General features: G+C 51.2%; 2 protein-coding genes and 1 pseudogene across 2 annotated transcripts; 2 read left to right on the plus strand and 1 right to left on the minus strand.

The window, feature by feature from the left end:
* Window positions 1-261: 261 nt before the first annotated feature.
* On the plus strand, window positions 262-831 carry SAPIO_CDS9881 (annotated as a pseudogene; the record flags this gene model as incomplete).
* Window positions 832-2,485: 1,654 nt separating this feature from the next.
* On the minus strand, window positions 2,486-7,246 carry SAPIO_CDS9882 (Mediator of RNA polymerase II transcription subunit 12; the record flags this gene model as incomplete). The annotated part of the gene is made up of 3 exons (XM_016791172.1): window positions 2,486-5,689; window positions 5,750-5,954; window positions 6,054-7,246. The coding sequence occupies 3 exons, from the start codon at window positions 7,244-7,246 to the stop codon at window positions 2,486-2,488; spliced, it is 4,602 nt and encodes a 1,533-aa protein (XP_016639016.1).
* A 3,521-nt stretch (window positions 7,247-10,767) lies between these two features.
* Window positions 10,768-11,297, plus strand: SAPIO_CDS9883 (uncharacterized protein; the record flags this gene model as incomplete). Its single annotated transcript, XM_016791173.1, has 3 exons — window positions 10,768-10,804; window positions 10,914-11,123; window positions 11,221-11,297. 3 exons carry the CDS (start codon window positions 10,768-10,770, stop codon window positions 11,295-11,297), a joined length of 324 nt encoding a protein of 107 aa, XP_016639017.1.
* Window positions 11,298-13,883: the final 2,586 nt, after the last annotated feature.

A 13,883-nucleotide genomic window follows, 5' to 3' on the forward strand; every position in this document is an offset into this window, starting at 1 on the left:
AATTGCCCAGGAGACCTAACTGCAACTGCCAGAAAGATGGCTGACTCACTCTGTACCTGTTGTGGCAAAAAGCCACCGGCCAAAGAGGTCAAGAGCTGCACTCGATGCCAGACGACCAAATATTGCTCCCGTGGCTGCCGTAAGAAGGACTAGAAGTCCCACAAGCGCGCCTGCCGCGAGATACGCTCCAACCTACCGATTAACGATGACGTTGATGCCAAGGACAAGGAGGTCCTCGACTACATCGAGGAGCTTGTCCCGATGCTTTCTCCTACCGCTGGCCTCGACGAGCCCATTGAGACCCCTTGGACCCGCCTAGAAACTGGTACCTGGCTGCACAAGCGTCCCGAGAAGGATGTGTACATCCTCCTCATTGACGTTTACCGCCTCCGTATCCACGACGCCTACAAGCTCCGCCCCTCCACCCCACCCCCAAGCTTCGAAGGCTTCGAGGCCTTTCTCAAGCGCCTAGCCACCCAAGCCACGGAGCTCATGCCCGATTGGTGGTCCGACGAGAAGGAAGCGGCCTGCCTCGCCCTGGCCGCCGAGTCCGAGGGCTGGTCCTACCTCCTGCGAATCCTCAACCCCGACGACTGCGCGACTCATTATGCGGAGTTTTCGTTCCCTTTCCAGCTCCGTATGTTCGCCGAGGCGGTCGTCGGCCCCATCGAGCCTGGAAAGTCGCTTGCTGTCCTGCAAAAATGGCTCGCTTTCCGTGAGCAGGGATTCGTTGATGAGAATGACCCCGTTCATCTGCCGAGGGGCTTTCGTGTTCCTGCTGGGCGGATGGGACCTTATCATTGGGGGGTTACGCCCGCCGAGTTGCTCTAGACGCACCGAAGAGGCATATTAAGAAGGACGACACGAAAGGTTGTTTTTGTAGGGAGAGGATAGACAAGGTATTAAGGACGCCGGGCCATTAGGAGGTGCGAGCACAGCACAAGGAATCGAAAAGCGCCTTTCCCCCATGATTTGACTTCCCCCCTCATTTCCATCGTGAGAATGTGTTCGTGAGGACCGTAGACTGTAATTCGTAGTTTTGGACATCAGCAAACCAAACCCCAAACCCCAACGTAACGCTCCACCTCAACCCCTATCATAACCAGTAGAGGCAAGCGTCATTCGAGTCTGGGATTTCGACTGCCTTCGAAGGAGACCAACAATCTCTTCCACCCAACTATGCCTGGCGCGACCTCCCCTGCCAATTTGGGAAGGCGTGAGACTTCACTTCGACAAGAAATCACCAGGGAAATCGTACGTACATACAAACCCTCCGACCAATAAAGAGAGACGTAGCTAGGACTAGCGTAGAGTAGCATGTTACCCCTAGCTGCTCTGCCATACCGTAGGCATGCAGACCACTTGTCCGGTCAAGAACCGTTGACCAACTACGTAGACAGCTCGACAGTAGAGTATGATGCGCCAAAACCACGGAAATAACATGGCCATCGGTGGCCATTAGAAGCTTCTAGCTCACAGGTAAATAAATCAGGATATATTTCATGATTCGAATCAATCCGTAGACGCCTTCTTCCACAGAGTCTCCCGACATGCCATGGATAAATGTATGAACAGGGTATATGATACACCAACCAAATCCGACCAATAATACAAAAGAAAGAAACAAAAAGGTCCGACTGGGCACGACCGAAGAAGAGCTGAGCGAGTATCGAGAGCTGTAGCTATGTATGAATGTATATGTGTGTGCCAGTGGAATGCAGTCCAGTTAAAACACTCTCTCCGACCAAAAGTGAAGGTCAAGACTTGCTGTGGCCTATGAGGGAAAAAAAAAAACAAAAGGATGAGATCGTAAATGCTCTTCTAACTACACCTCATGCATGTCGTACCATTCTGCGTTCTTCATCTCGCCCCCAAAGGGTATTATAAACAGGAAAACTGGGGAGGCAAGGGAATGGACAAGAAACACAAAGGGGGAAGAAACATGCGACGCCCCGAAAACTCCCCTCCCAAGTCTGGCCCCTGAAGTCAACGTGGTGTATTTACAGGACCATGCCCGTAAGGTCCTTCTTAACAGTAAAAGGTAAAAAGGAAAAAAAAAAAAAAAACTCCAGATGCAAACATTCGTCCCAGGCGAAAGGTCCATGATCCTCCTCGTTTCGCAGATCCTTTTCCAACCGCATTAGCCCCAATATCCCAATAAAAATGCCGCAAAAAGCTATGTGTATAAATCAGAGTAAATACATGTTGCGTCCATTTCATGAAGGGGGATAATCCAATTGTGTGTGTGGTATGAAAACTCCAAAAATAAAGACACCAGTAACCCATCCCGTCATGTACACCTGGACAAACTGTCCGTTCTAAAATGCTTGTCGTGTCATATCCTCGCCGCTCGTCAATCCCACGGATCAAGGCTTGGTATGTTAATCGATCCAGAGGAATACCGGCTTCTCTGAGGAGACTGCAGACTGGTAACAAAAGAAATATCTGAGTCACAGAAGGATATCCGGCCAGTGATCCCGTGGATCTAACGAAGTTTGATGGACTCAAACAAGGTGAGGCTTAGGCTAGTATCGTTCTCGCCGACATTCGGTGTCGGTTCGTTCAAGACTTCCCACCGCCGATACGAAAACGGCATCAACTTTTCGGCCTGCCCGGGTGCTCCGAGCATTGCAGTTCGAGTGGACCCACCCTGCATATTCATTCGGTTTCGTGGAGAGAGCATGAGGTTGTCCGCAGAAGGAGGAGTGTAGCTGAGGAGATAGCGAAGGTGGGAGTCGGTCGACACATTCGCGTTCTGCATATTCATTGGGTCCGAGACGAGGATGAGACGACAGCAATGCGCGCGTGCTTCATCCGGTAGGCCGTCAACCACTAGCAAGGCAACGTCAAGGACCTGCTCCGCCAGTCCAGATTGCTGCGCAAGCTGGGCCTCGGCAGGTTCTAGAGAATCTAGCTCTTGAAAGATACCAGCCAGTGAAAGCAGAACCTTTGCCCTCAGTTCAGTCTGTGCGGGATTCGGCGGAGGTCGAATGGTGTTTCCGCTTGGAGTAGCCACGGACACCGGTTCGGCGGCTGGCCCGACGTGCATTGCTAGAAACTTCAACATCAAAGGTAGCCATCCGGTTAGGACGACGTTATGGAGTCGCTTCTTCTCGTCTTCGTTGCTGGCAAGAACGTCCCACAAATCTGATACTCTCTCCGAGATAGACGGGGTGAGATGGGTAGCCCTTGATGCTGTGGTGTGACCGCTAGTGATCGACTCCATTACCGATATCAAACTCTCTGCGGCTTTCAAAGAGCTTCCATCCCCCGTATGAGGGGGTGGCTGGGTCTTGAAGGAAGGTATTAAATCGATGAACCGGCCTCGAGCTTCATTTCGGATATGCTGCGCAATTGTGTCGTTGAGATGGGGAAGAATGCTCGTCCACATGACATTGTTTGCCTCAATCGCCTTTTCCATTGCCTTTGTGAAAAGCGAAATGTGCGATTCCGCTTGGTTTTCTGCTAACATATCACTGTCGTCACTCAGACTGAGTGACAGTTTTACCTGGCAGAATGGCAAGCTCAGTTCATTCGCCATATCCAGAATACGGTCGAAGGATATTTTCGATTCGGGAGCATCACACAAACCCAACGCTTGGGTGGCAAGTGTATCGGCTAACTGACGTAGGCGTGGCGACGTCATGACCGTTGTCGAAGTAAAGTCGCGGACCAAGCCATAAGGATTCATGAGTATAAGATTCTTAAATAAATCGAGCACAGCAGGCCAGCACCCCCGGCGATCCAAAGGAAGGTCTGTCGCGCCGACCTGCCCACCTAAGTCGCAATACTCGGCGAGAGCATGTTGAAGAAGCCGCCGAAGGTCATCCGAATGTCGGGAAAGCAGGGTCTTCTGTTGAATATGAAACCGACAGCATTCCTCGGGTGTCAGCGCAGTCGATTGAGGTAGGTGCATGCACGCTAGTTGTAATGTCTCCTGTAAATATGGTCCGTGGATAGACACGGCGCCAGAGCGGCTTGCAGCCGCGCTGCTCTGCCCCTTTGATACGTAAGCATTGAGAACGGCAGCGAGATGGAGGCATCCCTGGCCGATAAGGAGGGGCAATGTTTCCGCTAGAGGCGGCCGACCAACAGCTGTTTTCACATTGCTAACCCATTCCACCATCTTTTCATCAAAGTGCTGAATGTCAAAGGCCCGGAGGCGCGTCAGCAAGGGAATGCACGCTCGCTGCGCTTCCATGGACTTCGACCAACAACTCTCGAGGCGGCTCATGATCGTTCGGAAAAGTCTGTCCATCGTAGGCTGATCGACTCTCGTCCCAGTAGACAGAACCTTCTCCACCTCTTCGTAAAGCGTCCCTTCGAAATCCGGCATATGCCCGGCCATACTATCGGAAACGGGTGAGCATGCATCTATACCCGAGGTTCGGTCGCATCGAAGAAGCTCGCTTCGAAGTTGCTGAGCCTGATCCTCCAAACCCGGAATTCGATCAGCAAGACTGGCAAGTGACGCAAGAAGTGCACGCGCAGATGCGACACCCTGGCCATCACTGATTGTCTTAAGCGAAGCTACGAGGCCATCAAAGAGCTTCTTTACATCCTCCATGGGCGCAAATGTTGTTAGATAGACGTTGATCGTATCGGCGCAAGATGCCAAGAGTTCCACGTTCGATATCTTAGACGCAAGCTCAACTATGCCCAGGAGCGTCTCATAATCGTTGGCGGCCTCGAGAACGGTCCGCGCATAGTTGAACATGGAAGGGGATATCCCTGGTCCTTCCGTAGCGAGAGCGGCGGGAGCAAAAACCTCGTCTCTGAGAAATGCGCCTAAGCTAGTCTGTAAGCTGCGGCTACTCCTGCTGACAGGTTTAGCGAGCTTAGTGGCCGACATAGGCTTCTTCAGCGAAATAGGATCATCGGGATTCAACGGCAGACCTAGCCCAAGCTTCACGAACTTGACAGCATTCTCGAGATCCAGCCTTTCAGCTTCAACATCGAAGGATGCCCGCCGGAGTAAATTTCCACGCATACACTTTAGCGACGAACTCAACGCATGCGCCGGGAGCTCCACTAGTAAGCGCGTGGCACAAGGACCCATCTGGCTAATCTCCGAGGGCTCGGAAAGCCCACCGCGTGATATGAGCCACTGAATATACCTAGCGACCGAAAAGTCATTGGAGCGAGCCAGATCGGACACGATTGAGTAGGTGGACTGCTTGCGTTCGTGATCGTTAGTCGGAATGAAGTCCAAGTGCTCAAGAACAGCAGTGGTAACGTCTAGGCCCTGCTTCCCCCATGATCGTAATAATCGGACGGTAACGTAGACCTTGGTTGGGCCGGGTCGGAGAGTCGAGGTGCCCCAATCAAGAATCGTGCGTACAACTGCGCTCTTGTCTGATCCCAGGGCCCAACACTGCGAGACTAGCGCATCGCTGAAGGGTTGATAAAGGGCGGAATCGAGGAGCTTTACTAGCCGTTGTTGCATGCTCTGGGTAGAGGTCGAATCGTTTCCAGACACAAGGCGATTGTTTCGGTCATCAATGAGCTGGTACGCTGCTCGGGTAGCGCCGTCGGTCTGCTGGATTAGCTCGACCAGCGCATCTCGATGTTTAGGCCATGTGGCGGGAGAGATGAAACTCTCGGGATTCGTGACCATTAGTGAAGAGAGGAGAGGCGTTATACGTGAGGATAGCTGGACGAGAAGATCGCGGTCGGGATCGCTTTGGATCTAGTCAATTGTCAGTACTGAGGCTCAAGTATCGAACAAGGGTCAACGAGTAGCCCTTACCGTCAAGAGGTGGTTGAGTAATGAGGTCACCAGACGGCGGCCTGTCTTTCTCAACCGAAGCAGATCTTTCCAATAGAGCTGCAAAATAAGAATCCACATAGGCAGCTTGGACTGTGGGGTACTCTCGAGCCCAGAGAGGATCCATTCCATGTAGTGATCACGATCCAATAGTTGCTCGGTGTATAGGATAGTCGCTAGTCGAAGACTATAAAAAGAAACTTTAGCGTGGCTGTAAGGGAGAAAAAGAAACAAAAAAATAAACTTGCTCAACGCAGATAGCAGATTAGATGGGGAGAAAGCCTACGCATATGTCACCTTTGACTTCCAGTCAGGCATTTCAAAGGACGAAAACACATTCTCCACGAACTGTTCAACAAAGACGGTCCAGTCCCTTATCCACTTGGTCTCCCCGCCCATGAATGTCTGGTTGACGCCTTTCCTCCTGAATGCTCTGAGGTCATTGGCGCCGACACATTTCGCTAGCCAGACGGCGCGATCCGTTGGGACGTTCTTGTTTAGGCAATGGTCGAGAAGCACTTTGCCTCGAATACCATGCGGGATGGTCCGGCTAAGGCGTCTGAGGGAGGTGGCAGGGTTCGCCAAGTCTTTGAGCCACATCTCCCTCTTCGTATCGGTAAGCGTCACTCGAGGAGGTGGCTTGAATGTGGACGGAGCTCTTATCTGGCCGCTAAGTCGCCTTTGAGCAAGGACACCGAGGAATACGCTAGATAAGGCGTTGAGGCAGTTCTTCTGCTTCAGCAGAGGGAAGAGGGAGGGCTTCGCCGTCGCTGCCTCAGCTTGGTTCGGGGGCGCCTTATGAAAGTATCCGGTACGAATAACCGTCTCGGAAAACTGGTCTTCAGGATGATCGCCACTCCAGGGGAAGAAATCGGCGTAGCCCGAGTTGGATACGCGTGGAAGCTCGGAAGAGGTTCGAGAGCCGTCGGAGTTCACCGGCTGATAGCGAGGTGCATCTTGAGGGTACTCGATCGTGTACGGCTTCGGGCGATTGTCTCTGCTCGCAGCGCTAGGCACCGGGGTGGGCGTGGGGCGCGACCTAGGCATCTCACGGGAGAATCTCGCTCGCCGCTTGGGCATCGGTAAGGGTATATTATCATTTTCCAAGTAATTGGGTCTTATAGAACCACCCGGGCTCGGATCAACAACTTCAGAGGATTCGTTCATGGGGGTTATTCGTGATTGTAAGGGTTGCGGAGACTCGTATGTGGTCGGTTCTGCCATGATGGAATCCGTCGACAATTCTAATTTTAAACGGGAGCCACCTCTGCGAGGGGCTGTATTAAATCGGGACTGCGAAACATCGCTTGGATCGAATGATGAGTCCATCATCGAGTCTTTTCGGATGGGAGATGGAGGCAGATACTGCTGCGACAGGCTGCGTTGGTGAGAAGAGCGCTGGCCTGGCAAACCCGGGCTGCTCAGCGTGCGCTGAGGCGGCCGGGGCGGCTGGGCGCCCATGGATGTGCGAGATGTCATGGTCGGAGTGAAGTCGGTGTCGCCATCACGCGAAAATGAGGAAAGAGATGATTATATGGCGACAAGGGATGGTGTATAAAATTATTCAGTCGAGCCAAGCGGCGCCGGCGATAAGTCGGCTTCGCGATGCTAAGGAGGAAACCGCAGAGACGAGTCGGGACGGATATGCTCAGGATCGTCGCTAACCAGACACGATGGGTAGACTATGTGCGAATGAGTACAATCTAGCTCATACCTGTCATCGGTAGGGGGCAAGAGTCGAATGGAATTTTCTCGCATGCCCAAGGTCTATCAAGCAATTACGGTTCGGAAAGGCTCGCTATCGGGAGAGAGACGAGCAATAACTGCTGGCGAAGGGTCTCGGCGGAAAGGTATGGCAATCAAAGAGCTGGCGATGAGGAGGACGCGAGGATAGACCGAAGAAGAGAGGGTGCACGAAGCACGAAGCTGGCAACGGCGATGGAAGTCGGGAGGAGATAGAATATGCCGATATATTGGAGGGAGCACAGGAAGTTGGAGCAAATACAAGGATGGCAATACGGAAGTATGTATCGCTCGAGGAGCTGATGGGCAAAGGATATCGATGTGGATGCGAAGCAGAAAACGAGGAAACTATTGACAAGCAAAATTGAGGCGAGATAGACTATCGTGATGGCGGGTGGTGGTAAGCCAAGGCGTTCGTCGGAGAAGGCGTCTTGGTTTCTTGGGTCGGGATGAAGGGAAGTCGTCAAGATCTGCGAGTTTAGTTTCGTTGTGCTGTGCCGGATGGACTCTGGAGTAGCGCAGGCGCAGCATTTGATGTCAAGGAGACAAGGACCATCTCACTTCTCAGCAGCACGGCAGCGCTGGCAGCACGGTGGGTCCTTCCAGGATTGGGCGTTGGGTACTTCGTACTTCGTACCTCGAGTCAATTTACTTCGTAGTGGAGGATGGAAGGGAATTGAAGTTGAGGTTGAGTTGAGGAGGTGACCCCAGAGCACAGTGCTGACAAGGATGAAGCACTGACATCGACATTGATTGCAGCCGGCAACTTTTTGGGGGGACGTAGTGTAGGATCTGTCTTGGCTCAGGAGGGGTATGCCCTGGCGGCGTGGGCGGCACGGGCGGCGGACCAAACTTCGTAGTTTACATCAACCAGCATACCAAGCCTTGTTGAGCGGAAGACCTCGCCGCCTGATCAGCCGAGGCAACAAGGACCAACCATCACGACTGATCAATAATAAAACTAATAAAATACTCATGATGTCTACGGGAGTTGAGCTTAGCTAAACTCCCCGAGTCGATTGATACGAAGTATGTTGAGCATTGATTGTACTGAGTCAATATTGGTACACAGGTAAAGAACGGGGATATACGATTCTTTGGTGCACATCAACTCCGCTCCAAGTTCTGCTGCGTAATGCTGACAAGCACCTGCAACTAAGCAGAATTGAAGGACAGGGCAAGGGAGGGCTGCCCCAAATACTTCCCTGAACCACCGTGCTCCTTCTGCGTATCGACCTCATTGATCTATTATCTACGAAGAGTTCTCGTAGGTACAGAAGCAAGAGTAAACTTGAGCAAACTAAAACGGCAGAAAGCACCTCCAATCTATCCCGATTTGACGTGAAAGAGGTCAGCCCTGCAATCCCTTCCGGGTTCCTCTCGCCCTCGAGCCAGTGCGACCCTCAATCGATGTTGGGTTTCCATCAATCTTCTCGACCCCCCGCATATCCCACCCATCACTCGTGTAAACCACACCCACCTTGCATTCTAGTTTATACCGCGGAAGTAATATTGATATTCTGCCCCGCACGCCCCCCGGCTGGGCTGCCGATATCAGGTTACGATCGCTTCGCATAGGATGCACTCTCTCTGCGGCATTGCATCCTCCTTCCGCTTTTATCAGGGTCCCCCGTCCCGAAAAGCCGCACTGTTCGCTAGCCTGTGGGTGGAAGACCACCCTCCACCTCGCGTTGTTGGACAGGCCGTCGGATTGCGGTCAGATGGTGTGTGTCTCGGCCAACATGAGTTGAGTTGATGATGGCGGTTGCTCGCGTTCCAAATGCACAACACCCAGTCTGCGTTAAGCTTTTCGCAATCGTAGCACCAAGCTGCAAACTAGTTTGTCAGAGAATCGAGGGTGTCACAGATCGCCACAAACACTCCCACCTAAGCATCCCTAGACCATCATTGCCACCGAACTCGTAAAAAGGCCGACAGTGATCGTCTGACCTCTCGGGATGAGAGAAAAAAAAAAAAAAAAAAAAAAAAAAAAAAAAAAAGGCAGCGGCGCGTGAACATTCCCGATCACTTAAGTTTCTATTTGCCTTGGACGCGAATCCTCATCCTCAACCATCGCCGTGGTCGTACAGTAAACTTGAGATACTCTGGACAATCGGGTCTGTAAAGAGATTGTGCCTGACAACAGGAACATTACTTCCGAGATCTGGTTTTCTGTTTCACGAAGTACGGAGTACGAAGTTTACTATACGGTTTGTGCGTTGCCTATCGTAGCGACCTTCTCTCCATCTTATTTTTACTTCTTTTTTTTCTGCTCTCAAACTCAATTATTCCCACCTTCGTAGATTTGATGTAATGTCGATTGTCCGGCTCAGGGGACTTTCCGAGAGTATTCCCGGACTCGAACCATTTTCGGCTGAAAGCAGTGTTGCCCGCGGGTTTTTCTGGCCTGGCGGTGAGAGAGCGGAGTATGAACTAGACGAAATGACGACACGCGACCACCCACATTCATCTCTGCATGGGTGCATTTACCCCAGTTCTGTCGCCGACTTCTAGCTACACTAAGCTAGTTTAGTTGACTACCTCAAGTGGTGTACGGAGTGTAGTGTCGGTGTCGTCCTCTTAGTCTTCTCCTCGGGAGGGCAACCGTCTAGTGGCATTTGATTTCAAACGTTCATCGATACCTGCCCAGCGATGCGTTCTTTTGGCTCAACCTCTCTCCCTCTCTGTCTCCATGGGCCACTCACCACTCACCACTCACATGATTATCTCTTGAATGTCGGCAACGGTATTCCGACAAGCATTAAAATTCGACATTAGCAACGATGTGGCCACCTCCATCGTAAATCACAGATAAAAAGTTTCGAACAAACCCTCATCGGTGACGTTTAGATGATTATTGGTCCCCCGTTTCACGATGTGAAACTGTCTAACAGGTGTTTCTGGGTGGCTCACTCGACCGTCGACCCGGCATGTCACTTCCGGAGTCGTGTTGTTAGAGGACATCGAGCAAAGGCATCGCGATCGATGAGTAGTATCACCAAACTCAGGACTAACACCTAATATTCAAGATGTGAGGAATAGTGCCCCTAAAATTAGGGGTCTGTAAGAGCCTGCCTTATACGGTTACAGCAATTCATTCCAAATTGACGCCAAAAATTGCCATTGCCCATTTATGTTTACGTAATACAACAGGTATCAGACCGCGAAGACGACAACGCATTCTCGCGAAATGCGACGGGGCGAGCTTTGTCCAGCAATTTCAACTATCGCGGAATCAACATCATCAGATTGACACAATGACGAGCCTAAAGGACATGCGAAGGGTAGACCTAGGTAAGTCTTATTTATTTTCTCCCTCGCCTGGTCCTCAAAGCTCCAGGCGCCGTATCACCGGAAGCCTCCTAGCACTCAGGAACTAACCATCCGTCGTCCCCCGACACAGTCGTCCCCTATCAGGAACCTCAACCCCGACCCGACGAGGTCGAGTTCTCCTCCACCCTCTCCTCCACTCTCCCCATGGCGGCGATGATGACACGAAACCGATTCATCGGGTGGGCTTCTTTTGTCTTCAGCCTCCAGTCCTGGCTTGGCCAGAGCGAGCAGGCAAGGAGGAACGCCAGTATGCCAGGCTACTTCTCTGCCGTCATGGCCTGTAAGTTTCCCTGTGTCTCGACCTCCATTCCCCGATTTACATACTATACAAATTCCCTGAAGTGTGATTGCGGCTAATTCTTATCCGTCTTGCGTAGTCCTTGCTCTCGTTATTGTGTACCTACCCATCTTCCTGCCTCCAAACATTAAGCAGCATATGCCGCTTACTCCATGATTTCCGCCATCGGTAAACATTCAACGGATTTCTGTACTATTGAAAGATTTTAAAGTCGGACAAGCGTCTCTCTTAACGTTGGAATAATGATAATAACACCCGGGATTCCCAGAGTCTTGATCACTCTTGGGAAGGTAGTTTCAGTTGACATGAAAGGCGTGGGGTGCTGGGAGGCTGGCTGCACACGTTATGCTTTGGATGAGGTGTAAGATATCCTCGAAATGAAAATAAAAACATCGTTTTACTCCATTCCGGTGCGACCCTCTTGCCGATTTCAAACGAGGTCCCTACCACAGAATGAGGTGCTGGTGATTTCGACTGCTGGGAAATAACCACGAATGTCCCGTCGCAGCCGGGCCTCGTCCCCCTTGTGACATCCTCCAGAATGACCTTCTCAGACGTCGACTCGTCGTCAAAGCAAACTGTGAGCTGAGCACAAATTCAAACTTACTGGCACGCCAGTTTGATATTCTATTTTGTCGAAACGATCCTCCCATAGTCTGACGACTGGCGAGATGAAAGGCTTGAGCTCTGTATTTCAAGGATCTTCCTTTTAATCATCTGTATAAGTTAGTGCTAGCAACGCATTTCCATTAAATATTAAACGGTTGATAGATTCTTGGGCTGAACGCGCGTGTCACTGATGTGGCCCTTCTCTAGAACAGACAGCTTCCGGGAACAGCACACAGACTTTCCTCTAGAAGCAGACAGAGGAGAGTCCAATATGAAATCCTCTCAATCGCAAGCATTCGGTCCGATGCTATCACTCGATGTGGTGGCTTTTTCCGAATCATTCCCGACTTAGGTAGCCGTTGCAAATTTTTTGAAATGCCCACCTCGTGGCGAGAACGAGCGGTCCAACGAGAATAAACCCACCTTGATACAGCGCTCACAAAGTGGTATTACTCGAGACTCAATTCGTTATCTGAATGGGTCCTACGGTACAGCAAACGCGCGGAAAGGATATACACTATACAACAACGAAAGAAGACATCAACCGGTCTCCGTTGATTGGTGCCTGGTGAAAGAGGTGGACGCCTACGTTTCCTCTGTCGAATCGATGCCGGCGCGAACTCGCGAGTGCACTTCTAGTGCTTACCTATAGTGGAAGTTGCAGTGTCCTTCAGTCGGCGATTTAATATCGAGAGTTGTTCCATCTGAATAGTGACCTATCCAGGCCAGTGGAAAGGCAATCGGCAGGCCTTAAGAGATAGGAGCGATGGTAGATTCCAGATCCGAGGACGAGGGGAACCCTCGAGTTTCTGGAAGCAGGTTTACCCAAAATACATGACAATTAAAAGATGCAGGTAATTCCTAGAACTTGCAAATAGAGACAGTATTCCACATATTTACAGGTCAGCCGTGCCCTCGAGAGTGATGTGAGATGTTTGACAGCTGAGAGAAACTAAGAGAGCCTTCGAAACCGTTTCGTCCACCACCGGCGTTCAAATGCCGGCTCCACAGGGCAATCCATCAGTTCGACAGAAGATATTCCAAGGTTACAGGGGACCTCGAGCAGCAAGAAGATGATGGCACGAGGTGAACGAAACTGCACCTAGAGAGCATTGGGTCTATGACACTGTCCGAGGTTGGGAATAGTTGCAATTGAGGGCCTCGATCGGGAACCCAGAGAAGCCGCCCTGGATCGAGATCTAGAGTGTCGGCATAGCGAGATGCCTGTGGCATCGCATTTGAACGCAAAGAAGAAGAAAAAGGACAACATGTGGCCGGTTCTATGAAGCCCGCCGTCATACAAAGGCACAAATCCTCGAGATATTGAGGCGCCGAGGACCGTCAGCCGTCCCCAAGTGTGCCCAGCTGAACCCTTTTAAAACCACTTCCGATGCAGAAACCGCCCTCGGACGCTTTGCCCCATTCATAATGCGACGACGCCCAGACAACGATGAGCCTGGATGGGATGGAGAAGAACTCTCATCAAAACATTCCCTCCGAAAGCCACCACAATTCGAATAACACGGCGCTTAATTCAAATGCACAGTCTAGTCATCTACGAAAGATATAAACATAATTTTGATAATTTTTCTCCAGTGTTCATAGGCGACTTTTCTGTAGGCGCTGGGCTGGATCGACATGTAAGGCCATTCGCTGCGGTGCCAGCCACTCGTAGTGATGTTTCGTTTCAATCCTGAAACGCATCCAACGCTGTGTGACATTATACTGTAACAGAAGATCCGTTGGACGTCACCCCTTGCTTCTCTTCTCCCTCTTTTACTCCTCTTCTCCTCTCTTTTGAATTTTTAATGCCTCCTCTCCCTTCTTTCAGCGCCAAATAATTGTCATTTAGATCTCCTTTTGCCGTTCACTTTCGCCCAGCTGGTCTGACTTGTACGTTCGTCCAACCCGAGTTTACCGCTTCGCTCTCCCGATTTCCCTTTCAATTTACGCTGGTCGAGAACTTGGGATCCTTTCGATTCCTCAAATCAATCCCACGAGAACGACGGGAGCAAATAACGAGACACCCGAGTCTATCAATTCTCATCCATCAATACCTCACAAACCGCCACCATGAAGATCACTACGCTCGCCGCCGTTGCCGTCACCCTCTGCACCTCGCTCGCCAGCGCG

This window comes from Scedosporium apiospermum (genome assembly GCF_000732125.1).
Source record: "Scedosporium apiospermum strain IHEM 14462 chromosome Unknown SEQ_SAPIO_0154, whole genome shotgun sequence".
Classification (NCBI taxonomy): Eukaryota; Fungi; Ascomycota; class Sordariomycetes; order Microascales; family Microascaceae; genus Scedosporium; species Scedosporium apiospermum.